Below are 22,983 nucleotides of genomic sequence, written 5' to 3'. Positions count from 1 at the left end.
TTAGGATTATTATTGGCCAATTGTCAATAGTTTGGATTATTAGTATCCAATTTTCCTAAAAAAAACAATAAATTATAGACTTATCTGCACCAAACGTGTATACCAAACGTGTATATAGTACGAATATACTATCATAGTATATAAATAGATGAGTAGTAAAAAAATTTAGATCATATACATTCGAGATTATAAAACACATACATAAACTCTTTCTTGGAAAATGAAAATACCGACAGAACAGAGCATTAAAAATTTAAAAGCCAGACTTTTAAAATTTTAAACCAGCCAACTTGCTTCGATATAGACGTTTAGACAAGTTATATTGTGCCAAAGGCTATTCAGACACCCAATTTGCTATTTAGACACCCTGCCCTACCTATACTACTCATATAGCTTATACGAGTAGTATAAGCTATATAATACGAGATGTCTGAACCCTTTAACCATATAATACGAGATGTCTATACAAGTAACCCCTCATACGAGATTATGTGAATTTTCATATGACATGACAACACAATTCTTTTTGCCATGTCACATTTTTTTTTAAATCATCCTATTGTATCAAATTTAGTGTTACTAAATAACATTAAAACTCAACTAACTTTTGTATTAGAGATAGGCTAATTAATTAGAGAAATATAATATCAATACAATAACTGATAATGATATGTAGTTAGGCTGAGGGGTGTGGAGCGCTAGGAAGGGCGCAAGAGGCCAGACGCTCGCGCCCCGGGGCGCGAGCACCACACCACCGAGGCGCGAGAGGGGCGCGAGAGCGGAAAACGAGGCAGGCGCCAGGGTGCTAGCGGCTGAGAATGGCGTGAAGTTTTCTTGGAAAGCGTGAATAGAGCCGTTGGGGGGTGATTTATTAAAAAAAAAACGTTTTTTTTTCCTATATATAATAACAAACCCATATCAAACCCATATCAAACCCGATTTTGTTTCTCTGTATTAAACATATATCAAACCCAAACCAATATCACATACCAATATCACATACCACACCCAAAACCCGAAATCACCCCATCTTCCAAACCTTTTTTTAAAAACATGGCTGGAAATTGGTACCCAAACCTAGATTCAGATTACAGTTACGACGATTTATGGTCGGCACCGGACCAACCGATGTTTTATTCGGGGTCGCAACAATCATCCGGCTTTCAACCATCCAACATACAACCGTCTCCTAACTTTGTAGTTCCGGAGACACAAGAACCAGAACCAGAAGGTGAAGCTGCGGGACAAAGAAGACGCGTCCACCGGAAAAAACAAGTTGCAACGGACGGGTCGGGTTCGGCTTCGACTGGAAGGGCGAAACGGAAAATCACTCCGTGGTCATCGGATGAGAAGGAAGCCCTGTGTCGGGCTTGGATAGCCATTTCTGAGGATCGGCGTTGCGGTAATTGTTTTAACGTTTTTAAAAATGATTTTAAAAAAAAGTTAAATAAAAAAGTTAAATGACTTACAAATTTATTTATGCATTTTGCAGCCGACTACCAAAAGAGCAAGGTCTTTTGGACAAAGGTTAGGGAGACGTTCTATTCGCTCGTTGGGAGTACAGAGCGGAACCCCGATATGATTTCGGGTCGGTGGACCGAAATCAGAAAATTTGTCGGCTTGTTTACTAATCTGTTCAACAGGAACGCCGGTCGTATGAGACCAAGTGGCAGTGACGATTTGGCGGTCTATAATTTCACTGTCGAAGAGTGGAAGCAGGAGTGCCTGCGGAGGTATGGGACGGTGAAGACGTGGGACGGTGTAAAGGTGTGGGAGAGGTTGAGAAGGTGTTCCAAGTGGGTTGAGCTGGTGGCGCCGGACCTTGATGCGGAAGTAGGGCCGAAACGGACTAAAACTAGTTCGTCTGGAGCGTACAGCACTTCCGCCGGGTCGGATTGCCGGGTTGGATTCGACCTAAACGTTGCGGGGGAGGAAACGTCTTCACCGCCGAGGAGGCGGCCATTGGGAAGGGACGCCAGGGGGAAAAAACCGGCTGAGGGGGAAGCCGTAAACATCAACGATCTTGTTGAATCCCTCAATAAATTCAACAAAACCATGGAGGTGGTCTCTATTGACAAAAAGGAAAAAAAAAGAATGAGAGATTTGGACTTCCTTGCAAGAGACTTCAGCCACCTAAATCCGGTCGACCAAATGCTGATGGAAAAACAAAAGGAACGTATCCGGAAGAGGTTGATCGAAGAAGACGAAGCCGAATAATAAGAATAATTTTTTTTTATATATTAATGTGTTTTTTTAATTAATGTGTGTTTTTTTAAATAATTTCTTGTTTTTTTAATAATACGTTTTTTTAATACATTTATAAAAAAATAAACCGCTCGCGCCCCCTATCGCGCCCCTCCACACCATGGCCCGGGGCGCTATCACCACTACCAACACCCATCTTATCAAGTTTCTCTCTCTGCCACACGTCACAATATTATTGGCTGGCGCCCCCACTCACGCCCCCTCTCGCGCCCCACACACCCCTCAGCCTTAGGATTCCTAGTACGAGTTGACCAAAAAACCTAATCCAAACATCAAAGTGACACACACTCTTTGGGTAACTTGACAAGATACACAGTCAAAGTCAAAGGAGCCCCATCTCCACTCTCACAAGTCACACCCCCAAACTCACTTTCTTTCTATTTCAATTTCAAACCCTAGAATTCAATTCAACCCAATTTGGGTTTCCTTTCACAAATCAAAAACAAGGGTTTTGCAATTCGCTTCTCAAAATGCCAATGCTCACAACAATTTCTTGAAACCCTAAAAAACCCATTAAAGGGGTTAATTTCTTTCTTTCTTTCAAAAGCACTTGTTTTTTCATACAATTTCCATCTGGGTGTTGTTGAATTTGTCTTGTTTGGTAAAAAAAATCAAATTTTACCAAACAAAATTTATTTATTTTTTTGCCCAAAATCAAATTTTTTTCGTTTCCCATGAAATTTTATGAAAAACAAGAAATGGGGTTTTGTTATTATTGTTAATAAACAAATCCAATTGGTAGTTTCTTTTGAATCTTCATAAAAATCAAGAAAAGGGTTTTTTTTTCGGTTTATATAAGGTTAAGAATGGATGATTGTGATCATAGTAAGGTGTTTGTGGGTGGGATTTCATGGGAGACAACAGAAGATATCTTAAGAGACCATTTCAGTAACTATGGAATCGTTGTGGGTTCAGTGATTGCTAAAGACCGAGCCACCAATAGACCTCGCGGTTTCGCTTTCGTTTCGTTTTCGGACACATCCACTCTTGATAGAGTTCTTGCGGACGCTCATACGATTCTTGGCAGAACGGTTCGTTTTTCTTTGCGTGCTTTCATATAATTGTTTATGGTTTTTGTTTGACTTTTAATTGTTATATGTTAGCTGTTTATTAAGTTACCTTTAGGTTGTTTTCGTTTAATGATGATTAAAGGTAGATATAGTTTGGTAACTTTACAATTTGTATGGCTTTTGGAGTGTCATATTAGTGGTTTTTAAACTTCCGGTTCGAAAAGGATTGTTACGACGTAAAGAACTCAATTATATGGTAATTAGAGCTTGATATTGTTTGGTTCTTTTACTATTATTTGAATATTGAGAGCTACATTAGTTCTTTTTGAAGTTAAACGTAGATACGCACGGTTTTTAGACTTTCGGTTTGATAAAGAATTGATGATGGTCGCTACATAAATAGAATATTTCGGTGATTAAAGCTAGATATAGCGTGTAATTTACGGTCGTTTGACCTTTCGACGTCATTAATTATTTTAACGTAAAATTTTGGCGGCTGTTGGACTTTTGGTTCGAAAACTGTTTTTTGAGTGTTATATTAGTTTTTTTAAGTTAAATATTCGCATTTTTTAGGCTTTCGGTTTGTTAACGAAGTGACAATGATTGCAATATAAAGAGAATATTTCGGTTATTAAAGCTAGATATAGTTTGTAGGTTTACACCAGTTAAACTTTGATTATGATATAAGTTGCATTTAAAGTAAAAATTTAGCAGTTTTTGGACTTTCGATATGAAAATGATCATCAGTTTATTAATTATTAGAAGATAAAGCAGTTCTGTTAAAACTAACTTTTTATAAACTCTTGTATTTATTTTGACAATGAATAATTAGAACTATATCTTTAAGCTGCAATAAATCGGTTTTAAAGCACATCCAAACACCCCTTTATAGTATATTTTTTCCGGCTCGAGCAAGATGTTGGTGAAAGTTTAAAAAAAAAACATTTTTGGAGTTACTAATTGTGCTATGAAAAAGTCATATTGTGGAAATCTTTGGTCCTTTTTTGAGCAATAAATAAAAAATGTGACCTGATTTTGAATTTTAAACTTGAAATTACAGAAGTAGGTTGAATTTGACTTCTTTTTTGAGTTAGATTTTCTTGACTTAAACTTGCTTTTGTTGGGTAACATTAACTTTCTTTTTTGTTGTAACCTAATTGTTTTATTATGAGTCAAAAAAAGAAAACAATTGATTGTAAGATTGAGTGATTTGGAACAAATTAGGTAAAAAGTGGTAAATATTTTTCCTTTTATTTTTTGGTCCAATACTCACTTTTACAAAACTTAAGTCTTTTTCTTGCCATTTTACAAGAAAGATTATTTTTTTGACAACAGAAATTGAAAATTCAAAGAAACTTCTTAATTGCATGGTCAAAATGGAAAATCTTTTGTCATTATTTCTCATATATATGTGAAGAGATGACAATAGTTGGTCACCCTCGCTCTTTGATACCTAAGGTAAACTTTGAAAATAGAAATTTGGCTTAATGAGCGTGTCGAGTAATGGGTCAAGCCGTATTTTTTTACGGGTCAGGTGAGGTTGAACTGAAATACTTTCTTCCCTTTTAAACTCCTTTTCTTTTTATAAATTATTGGTGTGCGAATTATAAAACCATAAATTATATATTGTTTCGATAGACGATAGTTATATAATTTTTTTCTGAATAAATTGATTTTGAAGGGCCAATGTCTTAAAAATACTCCGCTGGGGCTTTCGACCCGATTCCTTATAATCTATTCTTTTTGACTTGACCCGTTTGACCCGGAGAAAAAAACCCGAAATGGGTTGTAATTGCCATCTACTTTGATGATATGTGAATTTGTTGAAATTGTTATGTTTTGTAGTTGAAACTTGTCTTGACCAAAATAGTCAAACACTCAAACCTCAGCATCAATTATAATATGAAGTTATGAACTAATTAGGGCACTAAACGAGCTAAGCTGAGCTGAGCCGAGCTTGCCTAAACTCGAGTTCAGTTTGTGAGTGCTTTTTCAAGCTCGAGCTGGGGCTAGTTTAGTATTAATGAATTTATATATATATATTTTTTATTTTTTGTATATGTTTATTTTTAAAAATTTTATATGACAAACTATATTTAAATATTTTATTCTTATGTTATAAACAGTAATAAATATTATCTGCGTACATTGAAAAATATATATAAAAATAATAGGCCTTGTTTAGGCTCGCTAGCTTAGCTCGAACTCAAAGCGCGGGTGGGGCTAATTTTTTAAACAAACTCATTTTTTGGCTCGAGCTCGTTGAAGGTCGGCTAGAGCCGCTAGATTTGAGCTTTTAGCGAGCCAATCTTGAATAGCTCATGGGCCGCTTGACTCACTTAGACTCCTAGAACTAATTAACAACTTAACTCGCATTTATTTTCTTTTTCTTCATGATTAAAACCACACATTTAACTGTGTTTTACAGGTTGAAGTGAAAAAGGCGGTACCAAGAAGCGAACAGTACCAAAACCCACAAGAACAGAACCAGGGGCAGAACAGTAATTTCAGAAATAACGGTCCTAAAGCCAACGATACCGTAAAAATTAAAAAGATTTTTGTTGGTGGGTTATCTGCAAACTTAACAGAAAACGACTTCAAATTCTACTTTGAAAAATTCGGTAGAATAACCGACGTGGTTGTGATGCACGATAACGTGACCCACCGGCCACGCGGGTTCGGGTTCATCACGTTCGATTCTGAAGACTCGGTTGAACAAGTAATGCAAAAAAGCTTCCATGAGTTGTGTGGTAAACTTGTTGAGGTCGAAAGGGCGGTACCTAAAGAGGTTAGTGGCGGTGTTAGCAGCGGCTTTAGGGATTCTAACTTTAGTGGCGGTTATCAACCAGCAGGCCCGTATAGGCCTAGGTTCGATGTTGTTCCCAGTTATGGACTGTTTCCTAGCTACGGTGGTTATGGCTATCCTTACGGTTGCGGTTACCATGTTGGCGGTTATGGGATGGCACCTAGGGTGCCGTGGGGCGGTCCGGTGCCTGTTTATCCGGGGTACATGAATGGTGGACATGGGTTAATGGGTATGATGTCGAATGGGTACAACGGGATTGTGGGACCCGCACCGAGCGGGATGCCGAGTCAACTCAGTGAGCAGCTTTGGGGGGGTGTAGATAACAATTATTTGGGGTCTAGTGGTGGTGGGGAGGCTAGGAGAAATGACCAAAGTGGTGTTGGAGGTGACATAGACTGACTGACTATTTGAGACATTTATCAATATCATGGTGATCTGGGGTTAGGCATGATTTGGGATGAGAGTATTAGGCATGATTTGATAGACCTAAACCTCTCCGAGGACATGGTTGAGGATAGACCTAAACCTCTCCGAGGACATGGTTCAATATCATTGACTTGGGATGAGAGGATTAGGCATGATTTGATAGACCTAAACCTCTCCGAGGACATGGTTGAGGATATGAATTCGTGGAGAAGTAGAATTAAAGTTTAGGATTTTTAGAGAGAATTGAATACTTTAGGGCTTAGACTTAACTTATTTAGGCCACATACCATAATGTATTTCCCTTACATATATTATTATTATTATAATTATTATTAGCTTTTATATAGCTGTTAAACTGTGATCTTATTATTAATATTATTATAATTAGTAGTAGTTTTTATATAACTGTTAAACTTTGATTTCCTTTATTTTCCTTCACACACATGTACTTAGAGCCGATGGTCTCTCTGGAAGCCACCTCTTTATTCCTTTGGATAGAGGTACGGTGTGCCTACATCCCACCCTCCCCAGACCCTACTTATAGCTTTGCTGTCGGTGGGATTTTACTGGGCATGATTGATTGATTGATTGATTGATTGATTGATATGGTGATCTGGGGTTAGGGGTATTGTGGTAATTTGGCCATGGTATTTAGCAACTTCTAACTTTGTTATAAAGATGTTTGTTTGTTTGTTTCTTTGTGTTATTTCTAGTTTTAATAAAATTGTGGATTATGGATTTGGTATTTGTGTAAAGTAGTTAGTTGTTTACCTTTATGTTTATTTGGCTTCTGAATATGATAAGTGACCATTTTCTGAACTTATGAAATTGAAGAGCTACATAACAAAATCTGGTATAAAAAAGATAGAGATGTATGTACAAATGTGAAATTGTCGGTATAAATCATTGCAAGTTCTACTGGTTGAATAGTCGGCTAGCTTCAGCCGGTCCAAATTAGTTTCATACATATTATTTAATAAATTTTCTTTTTTTTTTAGAGTAGTCATCCAAAGATCTGTAGACAAGCTTTGTAGAGAGTGACAAGACTTTTTAACTTATAGTATTAAAAATGATACATCACTCTCTTTCTTGTGATGCCACGTGATGTTACGAGCATCCCATTCTTTTTATAAATTTAATATTTATTCCAAAACCATTTTTTTCCATAATGTAAAAGTTTCGGGGTTTAACCCATGACTAATGAGAGTACTTTTTAGTATGTATATGATTTAATCCCAGAGTAATCTCTAAAACTTGACACCCACTCTCAAGAAAACTTTATTCTAATTTAAAATTATACAAGTATAATAATATAAACTTGTTGTAAAAAGTAACAAATATAAAACAACTAAGTCCATCTTATACAATTAAACGTATAAGTGCATTTTAAAGTAAACGCATAAACCATAAAATCCAAATAGTCCTTAGACATTTAACCTATGGAATGAAGAGGGAATGAAATAAGAGAAATAATGGAATGAATAAGGGAATGAAGTGAATCATTACCATCCTTTTGTCTTGTTTGGTTAACATATGAGAATGAAATGAATAATTACTTTATGTTGTTTGGTATTCAAAAAAAATTGTATGAATCAAATATAAATAATAAAAACATGCTATCTCAAAATATATTTATTTTTTTACAAAACCGGCGACAAAAATGATGGTGGTAGCTTTGGCGACGAAAATGATGGTGGCGGTGGTAGCATTGGTAGTGATCTCGATGGAAGGGTGGCGACAACGGAGGTGGTGGTCAGGCAGCGACAGTGGTGGTGGCGTTATGGTCAGGCGGCGGTGGTAGCGCTGGTGGTGGCGGAGATGGTGGAAGTCAGTGGTGTTGGTGGCGACGGTAGTGGTGGTGATGTTGAGAAAGTAGGGTAAGGGAGGAATGGAATGAAAAAAAGGGGGGTGGGAATGAATGGTTTTGATTAGGGCTGTAAACGAGCCGAGTCGAGTCGAGCCAGAGTGTGCTCGAGCTCGAGCTCGAACTTAATCGAGCTGGCTCGAACTCGGCTCGTTTTTTTTAACGAGCTGAAAAATCGAGCTCGAGCTCGGCTCGTATAAAGCTCAAGCCGAGCTCGAGCTCGTCGAGCCGGACTCCTTTAATTTTTTAAATTTTTTTATTTTTTATTTGTTATTTTTTTATATTATATTTTACAAATTTTGATATATAAAATACAAAAAATATAATTTTAACATACATATTATATAAATTATAAACTAGATAATTTATAAATTTATTTGCTTTATTTTCGTTATTCTTTTATAATGTTTTAGATATCGTGTGACATAATATATGTATAATTTGTATTTATTTATTTTTTGGTATGATATTATTATATATAGATATTAAAATTTAGGGTTTAATCTAAACGAGCCAACGAGCCGAGCTAACGAGTCGAGCCAAGACCGAGCCACGAGCCGAGCTGACCCTGGCTGGAGCTCGGCTCGTTTAAAAATCGAGCCGAGCCGAGTCGAGCTCATTTAGAATCGAGCTTTTTCGAGCCTAGCTTTTTTCGAGCTATTTTCGAGCGAGCCACGAGCCCCGGGCTTTTTGAACAGCCCTAGTTTTGATGGAATGAGATTCCATATGTAATGGATGATTCCATTCCATTGAGCAACCAAACACCACTATCTTTATTCCTACATAATGAATCATTCCATTCATCATGTCGTTCCTGCATACCAAACGCTACCTTAAGTTCAAATACCATTTTTTTTCTTGAATAACTAATTTTTTTCTATCTTATTTTATTCTTGTGTCTCAAATGAGACTAGAACACACAACCATTTAATTAAAGGTTATATATTTTTATCACTAGACAAAGCACTCACTTTTAACATTAAAAAATAACCTAATAAAAAATGAGGGTGGTGACTTTTTTATTAACTACCTTACCCACAAGTCAACTTTTTAAACAAACTAGCATGGTGCCCGCGCAATGCAGCGGGGCGCACACGCAACTCAATATTTAACGCATAGTCCGTGTCGGTACATACGTCACATGCTGACAGTGAGCGCATATGCTAAAATTGGGCGTGTAACTCGTGCAAAGCAGTTGCGTGTAATCAAAGATTGAACACGTGAAACCGGACGGGAATGCACGTTACCGACATTAAAACATGCTAAACCAATATACAGTAACTTGAAATAAATCATTTTTTAAACCAACCCATTATGGCCCCAAACCCGTTCTGACTCGACAACGTTCTGATGTGGCCCATTTCTACTCGAACCCGAACCATAACCATTTTTTTGTATCGACTCATTCCGACCCTATTGTACTTTTATAAATGACCCGAACTCGCCCGACTCGACTTGTTACCCGGTTCTAAATGGTAAGCGCGTAACATGCTAAATTTTTAAAACTAAAAACCATAACAATATTATACCCAAATTAAAGAGAATAAAATGCTCATTTTTATGACGTATTTTTTTTGAAAAAATATTAATGTGTGAAAAAGTTATGCCCATTAAAAAGTCGTGGGGTAGTTGGTTTTAAATTAGGGGGCATATGTGTAACTATTATTAAACTTTACAAAAAAGGTAGTGAAGTTGAGGGACCAAAATTGTAATTATATTTTGAAAGAATGAAAGTTATGTAAGATTTGTAGGTAAAGACTTAATTACCCCTAGTTTTTTAAATTTTGATGCATTAGGTGTTGTATATAAAGCAATGAGTTTGGTAACTCTTAAAATTTAAGAGGTCCCTAACTCATGCTTTATATATAGTATAGATATAGATAACATAATCAATGGTTCTATGTGACACCTAATATCACCGGTTATAGAGGTGTACATGGGTTAATTTTAGGTTAAAAAAGAACCAAAAATTCAACTTTGGCTATTCATATCGTTCGGAAGTACGGATTTAAATTTGTAGCTGATGACAATGTTTCTCCCAAAACTCTAAATCCGTTATTTTTAAAAACTTATTGGTTAATTTGATTATAATAAATTCAAAAATTATGAAGGTTATCGAACAATTTTTCAAAATTAAAGTTCCACCAATTTTTTTTTTATTTTTTTTATTATCTGACTCAAGCTGAACTAAACCAAATTAAACCAAATAAAGTCATATTTAGCGGTATATAATTACCATTAAAAAATTCCAATCCCATGGGTAATATTCATGGGTGTACCACGAAAAAGGATGCTTTGAATTCATTACTTAAAAGCCCTAAATATACTAGCTATGATTTGATTTTATGGTTTTCTAAATCTGTATGGAGTTTTGATACTGCAACTTAAATCAAAATATTCTGTCTAAACATAAATTTGGTTTTGTCAAGCATGCTTAAGATCGATTGGTCCAGCGGTAACTTCATGACTTTTCTTATGGGAGATGGTGGACTTGAATATATCAACCGGAGCATGGTGCATTTTGTTACAGGTTGAGTCAAGAGATTTTGCTAGTTGTGGGTTTCCTCCTTGGTTGATGGATCGGGTCACCACATTCTATTCTTCTGACGAAAGGGCGGTGTACGTATTTGTCAGGATGATTCCACGTGTTCGGGCCTTTGTTATTATTAAAAAGGAAAACCAAAAGTGGTCAACCCTGATTAGCATAATGATTGAAATGACTAAAGCGTTTACTTTAAGTTATGGGCAGTTGTGTTGATTGACTTTGTATAATATAAACATCATCACATGGCCATAGGAATGTTAAATAATTAGTCATATGTAGGCAGGTAACATGGGGGGTGATCAATTAGGGAAGCGTGATTGTACAATCATATGTATCTTTTAGATTCGAAATAAATAATAAGTTGTAAATTTAATATAGTTATATGGTTGCGTCTATATGACTATATGACCTAAATTATATATATATAAAAAAAAAACGAAATACTTGAGCAACGTTTAGAGCTACGTATCATATTTATGACGGTTAGTCATTGACAATTTCCATCGGCAACCACCTTCATAAACGAAAACAACACGATATAACTCGGTAAAAATTTGTAAAGAAACTCATGATCGTGATAGAAAATAATAAAAAGGTAGGAAGTTAAACTAATGTAGTCATATTATTTTGAAATTAGTTGATATCAGAAAAATATCATATTACAATCCGTTTTATCTTATATAATTATAGCAATATGGTTAATATGTGTCAATATTGTAAAAAAGAAAAGAAAAGTTGGCATGAGAAATGATAACACCTGACATACAATGTCAATACCCACATGCAAGTGTATTTGCATGACTAGGAAGGCTTGCATCCACACAATGTCAAACTAAACCATGTGAATCGCTTTCAAACATATATCAATCGTAAACAGAACATTCACACATACACATAAAATTCGTGCTCGGATTCAAGTTCATCTAATTTTTGAATTCGGTGTGAGCGTTTAACGGTAAATCTCTGTTATTCTCGGAGCGGCTTGACTTACATTTCCTAATCTAAGAGATTGGAGATCTATGAGGTCTTAACAAGCATATTATAAATAAAGTAATTATGATTTTTATATACTTCTATACATCTACTAAAAATGTTTAATAAAATATTTTCAAACATTTTATCCTGAAGAAAGCTAGACAGATTCACATGCACGATGCCTCCAAATTAGATTTTTTTTTTTTATTTTGTAAACTTATCAAATTATATGGTTTAAATTAATGTTACCATAACCTCTAATTCTCTAAATGTTGATAAATAAAATGACGTTTGGTAATTGTTATGTTACATGATCAGAATTCAACATGAGTTCCTATTATTCTCAGTAAAATTTGTGCATTGATCATTTGATCCTGTAGTGAGAGATAACTTGGCATTACCAAAAACCTTTCTAAAGATGCAAAATAGTTATATATAACTATTAACTAATCTATTTGCAATCACGTTGAAAAAGGCTTAATTAATTTCTAACGAGCTAAAAATAAATATAAGCTAGATGTGCTAGTTCCCGTAATTGTTCCAAAAAAAAACCACATATGCTAAACTGAAGTTAGGCCTTAAACATGCTATTTTTAGCCAACCACAAGCAACATTTGCATAATTAACATTTTTTTTTAATTTTCAGGATAGACGAATAAACATTGCATTTCAAGCATTTTCTTATATTCCAAACTTTTAGAAATTATGAAAGACCGGCGATTTAATTTGTTTAGTGTGTATCGATCCATAAATTAAATGTGTTCCATTTAAAACCCTCCTCTCTATATATAGTACTTTATGTTTATTGATAATGTGTTGGTGTGTGGTGTGTGTATATATGTATTGTTCAATCTTAAATCTTACTGAAATCATGTGGCGCATAGGAAAGTGGAAACAATTGAACTTTGTACGGTTCTCACATGCAATAACTAAATCGTTTTAGAGGAAAGCCTAAGCTTCACGTTTTTGTTAATCGACAACACAATTCTGTCGACTTAGCAACTATATCACGTGTTTAGCTCATAACATCATGTGTGTATCTTTATCTTGGCGTCATATACCTTTCATAATGTGCATATGTTCCAAGATAATGTGTCACACTTACACCCCCATACCTTATACAATTGGCATAGTCTAATTTATCTTGTGTCGTCTCGTAGGTCTTTATCATGGTATGCATCTGTTTATATTCGTTGATTTTCTATAAGTTTTTTACTGGTCGTATTCTTCGTTCATTATTTTCTTATGTTCCATGGCCGTCCCTGAGAATACATATGCCTTCCGAGACCATGTGAAAGTTTTAAAATGGGCCCTTAATTAAACTTTCTTATACCCTTTTCTAGTTTCTTATGGTCCAAAACAAAATACTTTTCTTTACTATGTTTTAGTTGATATAATATTTAGTTATTGCCTTTTTTTTATAAATGTTAATTTAGAAAAGAACTATATATTTTTAAAAATTCAAATAATATGCCCCCCCCCCCCCGCGACTCATGCACCAGTACAACTCGCACGTGTCATACTTATTCTAGTTCCATGTGGTATCTAATTACTCGATTCATTGAGTAGATATGTGCAAGGCGTTATTTAACATGGATCACCGATAGTTGTGACATTTGAATTTTAAGATGTTTATTACATAAATACCTTAAAATAATAGGACGACATGTAAAACTTGATTAATCTATGTATTAAAGTGTTGTACAACATGAACATCGTATGCAATGAAATGAACAATGGATTTCACTCACAAAGTTTCATTGCTAATTATGATACATATATATAATATTATAATAGATACTAGTGTATTGTAAGAGCTGAATAAAAATAATATTAGATATTTAATATAGGAAATAAGTAATAATATGTTGTGTTTTATTACTATTGTTTTTTTAGTTATTTTTTATAAATTAAGAATTAGAATAGGAGCGAGAAAATGAATCTTGAGCTCACATAATAACACATGACGCAACCAATTTTTTATTTTTAAGAATAAATATTACTATCAGCTAGGCCAAAATTGTGTGAGGCCCATCCTCTGTTAGGCCACACCTAGATCCGCCCTAAACACCAAAATAAAGTTATGATGTGTTATATCGTGTTTTTGCTAACGTTTAGAGCATCCACAACAACAAACATTTACAAACCATTACATCAACGTCACATCAAATTTCAAACTTTTTCAAAAAACACACTTTCTTTCACAACACCAAACCTCCACAAATTCTATTAAAAAATTATTATATTTGTATATATATATAATATATGTATATATGTATGTGAGTTGGGGACCCACAGACCAAGTCCTTTGCAGGTTCTTAGACACAGACTTGAAGGACAAACTTGAAGCCACAATGGTTGGAATTGAAATGGTGAAGTTTGTGGATTGCCACATCAGACGGACCACACCCACAACCATTGCGTTGTGGGTGCTCTTGTACCTTATAATCTACCACTACTACGCAACAAACTTTTGTAGATTGAAAATTGACGGATTGTACATGGTGGGTAATATTTTTGGATGAATAGTTCATTGTGGATTCGTCAATGATGTTGCAGTCGGCGACCCTTCAACAATATTCGTTGGTGTGTAGTCAGTCAACATTCTATCGGTGACTCGTTAGTGAAAAGTGTGACCCGTTAGCGATATCAGTTGTTAATATATTGATGAAGCCATTACCCATGCTAGATTTGCCTTCGAAACTCCTTAGGGTTACCAACAATTTGTATCCTTATCTACGGATATAGTCGTAACAAAGTTATCTTATTGATTGTGTTAATTGTCGTGTATTCTTTTCAAATCTACAGCAATAAACCCATATCTTCAATGCTTTCTAGACTACGAATATAAAGTTTTGATAACCATCCTAAGATGAGCTAGTGGTAACTAGTAAGGCACCTGATTGGTATCCAAAGGTGCCTAGCTAAGGTTCAAGCATTCTCTAGATAAAATATTAATGTTAGTAGAAAAATGGTGTTTGCACCTCTTAAGTTGTAAAATGGTAAAAAGAGGAGTGAGGCAATTTGGTGAGGTTTGGTCCATTGAGATTGAAGGATCTTCTGTAGGGTGAAGACATGTGGGTACGTTGTATGTTGTGCTAGAACGTGTGAATAATTGTATCAGAATCCAAGAATTTATTGGCTTCTGTGCATAGATAATTCTATTTTAATCTCATTAATTATCAAATATACAAATATTTAAATTAAATAAGTATTTATTTCTATTCCCTACTTGCAGAGTTACATGTGACATTGTTGGATTGGTTACTATTTAATCACCACTCTTGTTCCTATCTTTCTGTATCATTTTCTTCACTTAATTGGTCTGGTCTTGAGAGCTAGCAAAAATGCCGAAAATTGGCTGTCTTTTGCTAACCCTTTGCTCAATTCTTATTCTTCTTTTCCCTCGAGTCCATTCGTTTACTGCTTCCGGATGGATTCGTGCTCATGCCACCTTCTATGGCGGCAGCGATGCTTCAGGGACAATGGGTACATACGTTTTCTCTTTTCGATTTCACTAATTGTGGTTTGAGTTATATGTGTGTATATTAATTTGCATTGGCGAAACCAATATATATCCATCGAATGGTCATTATAAGGCTACCTTCTTTAATGGCTAAATCTAGAGTGTTCAGATTACGTTTTTATACAGAAAAATCTCATTTTTTATATAAAAAGCCAACAAATTCCCGTGGTAAAAGAGTCAATGGACCCTCTTGAACCTCCTCTGGTTCCGCCATGTAATAGTTTGATAACAATTAAGTGATAGATTTTAGAATTATGATAAGTGTGAGAAGGACACTAATGCATGAGTGGTGTTATCTAACTTCTCATAGAGTTTAGCCATTTTGATGGTGTAAAGTGAAACAAGGTGACTGGATTTTAAGTAGGATTAAGCTCAAACTTAGGTCCCATAATTTCGTGTTATAAATCTTACTAATGATATAAAATAGTTTCTAAGTTAACGATTCAAATTTAGTAGGTGACAAAAAAAAAGTTACTAGCTGGTATTATTCAAAATTGTTCTCTGTTTATTCAGTTAACAGAATGGCGGTTTGAAATGGACGGTTAAAATTGTCGGGATTCAACTCTTGAGATATATGTCTTAAAAATATATTTTATTAAATAATATTATAAGTGCCGTTCAAAACAATAAAAAAAAGCTAAATAAAGAAACAATATTGGAAATATTTTATTGGTATTACTTAGTAGACGATAGATTTTATACTATTCTTTTTTCTTTTTTTTTATTATTGTTCTAATTCTTTTCCTTTTCTTTTATTGTTATAATTTTCCATTTAAGAGGTATTTGAGATTGCTTATTTTTATCACCTTATAACGTATTAACTTTTTTAAAAAAAATAAGGTGTTTGAGATTGCTTTTGATGTGAGGAGGAAAATTTAAACACTATTGTAACTTATTAAGAAAAGTCATAAGAAGTTTTCATAAGGAATTCCGAACACCCCTAACTTGTTGTATTATAAATGTTACTCATACCAGGCAGAAATACCTCAAAATATAATCTTTATAAAAGAAGGGTATGATAAAAATATAAGGAAGAAGATATATTTAGCCAACTATGTAACTAACGTGTGTCTGTTTATAGGGGGTGCTTGCGGGTACGGTAACTTATACTCAACGGGTTATGGTACAAGAACTGCTGCATTGAGTACCGCTCTCTTCAATGACGGTGCATCAGAGGAACGTAAATCACAATCACCGCTACCAATTTCTGCCCACCTAATTTCGCTCAACCCAGCGATGATGGAGGATGGTGCAACCGCCACGTCAACATTTTGATATGGCCCAGCCTGCTTGGGAGAAGATAGGAATCTACAGAGGTGGAATCATCCCCATCATCTATCAAAGGTCTAAATCTCATCAATCTCAAATGGTTGCATAACTAGGTTGCATAGATTTAGGGATGTTTACAGGCCGTTTTTTATTGTAACTATGAGCTTAACCGATTGGTCAAACGATTTGAGAATCAAAATCAAACCGATCAAGTTGACTAGACTGGCTGGATTGGTCAAAACGGTTCTGTTAATGGTTTGCCCCAACATTTGTAACAATGAATCCTAATATTAGATTTTTGAAAGTTTCTAAAATTGGTAGGGTTAAAATGCCATATATTTAGATTTTAAATACAAAACAATCTAATTTTCAAATAAAACTTAAAAATATAAAATCCGCTTTTTGTTTTTTTTTTCTCCTTAAAACGACTTTCTTTTTATGTTTAGGCCATCGCGCTCTTCAATTTGGAGAGCCTCGTTGTTCCACTGTAACCAGACTATTAATCTACATGTATTTTAATTTAAAACAACAATACTAATTATAATTTCATACATCTAAACATAATTATTTGTTTGTTTTTTTAGAGTACCTTGTAAAAAACACGGCGGAGTTAGGTTCACCATTAACGGAAGAGACTACTTTGAGCTAGTTCTGATACACAACATTGCCGGTGCTGGATCCATTCAATCAGTGCAGGTGAAGGGATCAAAAACTGGGTGGGTGGCTATGTCAAGAAATTGGGGTGCCAATTGGCAGTCGAATTCCTACCTTAATGGTCAGTCATTGTCGTTCATGGTGACTACTACCGATGGTGTGACCAAAACTTTTACCGATATTGTTCCGGCAAACTGGGGATTTGGTCAGACGTTCTCAAGCCCGTTGCAGTTTTAAGACGATCAGATATTGACGGCAGCGGCGTGCTTACCCTTTTTGGTGGAAGCAGCCCGCCGGTCGAGATTTGGTGGCTTTTTTTTTTACCCTTTTTACACTATTGCTCTTTTTTTTTTCTTTTTGATATGATGCAAGTTTTATTATATTGTTTTGACAAAATAGTTTTGTTAGTATTATTATTACAACACAATATATAATAAGGTTATTGTATTGTAATGTATTGTTTATGTTTTTATGTATTGTTATGGTTATATATAAATAAAATGTTTATATGTAAACTGGTGATTCCTACTGTGTAAAATATGATATAATAAAATGTTTATATGTAAATTGGTGATTCCTACTGTGTAAAAGTGTAAAACATGATTAATGATAACTCTAATCTTCTATCAGTATTTTAAATTCAAGGAAACAACAATTTTATAGAGGACACCAAAACTTAAAAGTTCATCGATTTAAGAACGGATGAACACGGTGATCAAAAAAAACAAAAACAAAAAAAAATGAAGAAAAAAAAAGTAAATCTACAGATCCAAATTCTAAGAACATCTCCAACGGAGGTGTCGTCCACCTCCTCATTGTCAACCATCATCACATCCTCTCTCTTCTGTCTTCGTCTTTCTCATGTCTTCTCTTTAAGGCTATGTGCGGTGGACGAGCTACAAAATGGAGCGATTTGCGCCATATGGCGCCTGATCAATAAAGGGTGAGTTTTTGTTTTAAGAGTGTAATGTTGTTGTAGCCTAATATATATATATATATATATATATATATATATATATATATATATATGGGTAAGGATCCTAAGAGAACCCTTTGTAAATTGAGAACCATTTTGGACCACTAAAAACACCTTTAAAAAAATCATAAAACAAAAATTAACAAAAAATTTAAAAAAGTAAAAGAACCAAAATTCTTATATTTCATTCTGGTTTCATTAAAAAAAACGTCGTATTATACACATATGTATAATTTTATTTAATTTTTAGTTACGTAATATACACATATGTACAGTGTCATTTATCTTAAATTATACACATGTGTATAAAAAAATCATGTAAATGTACATATATGTATATATTATACATATGTGTATATAATTTGGCTAAAGCGGGTTTTTTTTTTATGAAACCGGGATGTTAAAATAAGAATTTTGGTTTTTTTTACTTTTTTTCATTTTTGTGTTTTTTTTTATTTTATGATTTTTTTTTATTTTTTGGGTTTTTTGTGGTCCAAAATGGTTCTCATGGTTCTCAATTTCAAAAAAGTTATCTCATGATCCTGATCCTATATATATATATATATATATATATATATATATATATATATATATATATATATCACACACCAATAAAATAATAATACTTTACAAACCAAAACAGGCAACAAATAACACTCCCCCCCCCATCGCCCCTATTGTCACCTGGTAGGTTGTGGGGGGTACAAAAATCGCCCTAGTTTTTCCTTAATTTGTCGCCCACTATGGGCACCCTAATAAAACTGTCCACGTCTCATGACAGTTTCTTCTCTCTCCTCTATCTAGTTCTCTTTCTAGTCTTCTGAATTCTCCATTTTCGAACTTTGCGATATACACACCATTAGAGATGCTTTAAGGATAGATGAATGGATCTGATACCTTTTGCATTTATATATGAGTTACATCATCTTAGGGTTTTTCACGAGCCAAGCTCAATCGAGCGAAGACTAGCTCATTGCTTGACTCGTTTACAACCGAACCGAACGACTGAAAATCGAAATAAGCAAAAATCGAATCAAGCATTTTTCGATCAAACATCAAGCGATTTTCGAGCATTATTTATTTTTTTAGTCTAAAAGTTTAAATAAGAAACAAGTTTAAAGGCTGTAAATAATATCTTTTGTAAAAGTAATATATTTTGTAATCAAATTAGTAGTTTTTAGACAAACACACTAATAGGTTGTAAAATTTTATGAGAAAGAAGTTTGAAATGAGATATAATAAACATGTAAACAAATTTATAGTATTCTGAACACTTGAATCGAACAAACGAAACTATAGAATTGACGGAATAGGAAAACTTTAAAAGGGTTTAAAAATTGCATACTTATATTTTATGTGAGTTGTCTATATATTTATATATTTGTTCATATATAATTATATACAGAGTATAAAATAAATTAAAATATTCAAGCCAAACCGAACCGATTAGACTTTTGCTCATTTACAAACCGAACAGAGTAGAGCGGCTTGTTACAATTGAGCAAAAAAAATGAGCTAGTATATTCCAAGCAATTTTTAAACGAACGGTTTGAACGACCCTTCGTCATCTCAACATTTATCGGTTTTCAATACAAAATATATTTTAATAATATTTTGTGGGATATAAAACTATAAAATGAAAATCACAACATTTATGAGTTTATCCACTAAACTGGATCTGTTTATGTCTGTCAGATCTCACCGCCACATAAAGCCACCGACAAACCCGAAGGGCCCATGCAATAGGTGACGCACATTGGTGGGCGCCGGTGGATGGTACAAGAGTTTAATGTAAATAAATAAATAATAATAATAATAAAGTTATTACTTATCGGAAAAGTCTGATCGACTCACCAGTGAGTCGATACTCATGCAGGAGGCTCACAGCTCCGTGCGCACATGAACATAGCGCCTGGAGCCAAAGCCGATATGGATCTGTACACACCGTACAACCCACCAGCGAGAGGGCAAGTGGACGTAACCACACCATACAGGCCAGCCATCTTGGTGAAGCATTCAAAATTCACTGAGCGCATCGCGAAGGCTCCCATTCAGCACAAAACCAAGATGCCAAGTGATTTGGGCAAGTACGACGGCACAACAGATCCAGACGATTTCTTACAAGGTTTTTACAACACTGGAAACCTAGAAAGCTGGACGATGCCAACATGGTGTCACATGTTTGCTCGCTGCCTCACGGGCGCAGCGCGTGTCTGGTTCGAAAGCTTGCCGACTGGACAAATCGATGGGTTCGAAGAGCTATTAGAGAAGTTCCAGGCTCACTTCGTACAGCAGCGCAGACACACGCGCGACCCCGATGACATCATGCACTGCGTGCGCAGGAATGATGAAACCATTGAAGACTACATAACCCGTTTCAATCAGGAATCTCTTGCAATTGGAGGTATCACTGAGCAACTCTTGCGCGTGGCCTTTATACAAGGTGCGCGCAGTGATCAACTCCGCAGAGCTCTCGTGAGCAGAGATGGCATGCCAACCACTTGGGCCAAGCTAATGGAAGCATCGCGAGTCTTCGCGCGAAATGAAAAACAAATTGCCCAAGATAGAGCAAGAGATAGAGGGCATCAAACAGAAGCGCCGCGCAACAATGAAAGGAGGGGCAAACGGAACTCCGTATGGTCCAGGTTGCAACAAACCAGTTTTTCTCCCGCAGAAAAGCAGGCGCAACCAAGCTCACCCCAGCCCCAAAAAGACATTCGTAATCGCGGAGAAAGTAACAAGAGGGAAGGCGGCAGAGAGCCTAACAGACCTCTACCAAGAATATGGACTCCCCTCACTAAAACGCCTTCACAAGTGTTAAGCACAGAGAATGTCCAGTTTAAAAGCCCCAAGCCATTACTCCACAAGGGACCATCAAACAGTGGCAAGTATTGTGAGTTTCACAAGTCCACAGGGCACAACACCGATGCATGCCACCATTTGAAGGATGCGATTGAAAGAGATGTGAAATCAGGCAAGTTGGCTCACCTGGTGAAAAACCCAAGACCAGAGAATGAACAACCAGATGGAGCCTCAGCCAGCAAAAAGTTCAAAAGAATCTGTGTAGCCGAGGGAGGAAGGCAAGGGCAAAGATCGAGAAATAGAAGTGCGCAAGTCCAAGGAGATTGGCGGGAGCAACAAGTAATCTTCCCAAGAATCAGGGGAGGCCCGTCTATCAGCAGTCCTCTAGTCATCACTACACACATTGCTCATTATGAAGTGTCAAAAGTCCTGGTGGACACTGGCAGTGAATCATACATCATGTATGAGCAATGTTTCAGGAAGTTGGATCCAGCAGACCAAGCAAGGCTCGAAATTGTGAATGCACCAATCTCGGGTGTTTCAAATGAAATCATTCACCCCCTAGGTCAGATACAATTTGAACTAACTATGGGGGATGAGAAACACAAGCGAGCCGAAATTGTCAACTTCTTGGTCTTGCCCACCACTTCATGCCACAATATGATCTTGGGTAGAGGAACGATTGCTCAATTCAACGCCATACCGTCACCAGCGCACGGCGCGCTGGGGTTTCCAACACCAACAGGTGTAACATTTGTATACCGAGATCATTTGTGCGCAGTGACAAGTATACCGAGGGAAGGGAGAATGAAACTTCCAATGGCAAACAACGCGCCGGAGGAATGGATTCTCAACCCAAAATTCCCAGAGCAAACAATCACAATTGGAGCTACGATATCAGACGACACAAGGTTGAGAATGAAAAGATTGCTCACAACGTATATGTCGGTCTTCGCGTGGCAACATTCTGATATGACTGGGGTTCCGCGAGACCTGGCGCAACATTCTCTCAACACCTTCAAGTCTGTAGAGCCAATTGCTCAAAAGAAGAGAGTCATAGGGGATGAGAAGGCAAAGGCCATGAATGAGCAAGTAGAAGATCTACTGCGCGCAAATATCATCCGCCCAATACGATACCAAACATGGGTAGCCAATCCTGTGATGGTAAAGAAGAGCAACGGGTCATGGAGGATGTGCATTGATTTCAAGGACCTCAACAAAGCATGTCCAAAAGATTTTTACCCCCTCCCAAACATTGACGCGAAGGTGGACTCTGTCGCGCCATTTAAGCTCAAATGTTTCCTGGACGCCTACAAGGGCTATCACCAAATTCAAATGGCACCACAAGACGAGGACAAGACTACCTTCAGAACTGACAAGGGTGTTTTTTGTTACACAAAAATGCCCTTTGGTTTGAAGAATGCAGGAGCCACCTACCAAAGACTCATGGATGCGGTTTTCAGCGAGCAAATTGGAAGAAACCTAGAAGTCTATGTGGATGATTTGGTGATTAAAAGCAGGGAGGAAAAACAAATGCTCAAAGACATCGAAGAAACCCTTTGGCGCCTAAAGGAAGTAAACATGAAGCTCAACCCGAGCAAATGCACATTCGGCGTAGAAGAAGGGAAATTTCTAGGTGTAATGGTCACCAAGGATGGTTTCAAGGTGAACCCAGAGAAGGTGGAGGCTATCCTTGACATGCCCTCACCATCCACCATGAAGGAAGTTCAAAAGTTGAATGGTAGATTGGTATCAATTAACAGGTTCCTAGCGAACCATGCAAGCAAATCTACCCCATTTGTTAACACATTGAGAAATTGACTAAAGAAAAGCCAATTCAAGTGGACGCCTGAGGCCGAGCAAGC

At 36.0% G+C, this 22,983-nt stretch overlaps 1 protein-coding gene and 1 pseudogene across 2 annotated transcripts; both read left to right on the top strand.

Moving 5' to 3' along the window:
- Positions 1 to 2,842: 2,842 nt before the first annotated feature.
- LOC143546629 (heterogeneous nuclear ribonucleoprotein 1-like) lies at positions 2,843 to 6,480 on the top strand. Its single transcript, XM_077038261.1, has 2 exons — positions 2,843 to 3,296; positions 5,704 to 6,480. The coding sequence occupies exons 1-2, from the start codon at positions 3,072 to 3,074 to the stop codon at positions 6,478 to 6,480; spliced, it is 1,002 nt and encodes a 333-aa protein (XP_076894376.1). The 5' UTR covers positions 2,843 to 3,071.
- An 8,685-nt stretch (positions 6,481 to 15,165) lies between these two features.
- Positions 15,166 to 17,834, top strand: LOC143546628 (expansin-A1-like; annotated as a pseudogene). The gene is made up of 3 exons (XR_013137620.1): positions 15,166 to 15,380; positions 16,499 to 16,761; positions 17,271 to 17,834. The product of XR_013137620.1 is annotated as an expansin-A1-like (transcript).
- Positions 17,835 to 22,983: the final 5,149 nt, after the last annotated feature.

The sequence above is a fragment of the Bidens hawaiensis genome, unplaced genomic scaffold (genome assembly GCF_021521415.1).
Source record: "Bidens hawaiensis isolate Kalapana, Puna unplaced genomic scaffold, B.hawaiensis_p1.1 tig00014406_1, whole genome shotgun sequence".
Lineage (NCBI taxonomy): Eukaryota > Viridiplantae > Streptophyta > Magnoliopsida > Asterales > Asteraceae > Bidens > Bidens hawaiensis.
This window is presented reverse-complemented; position numbering and strand designations above follow the sequence as displayed.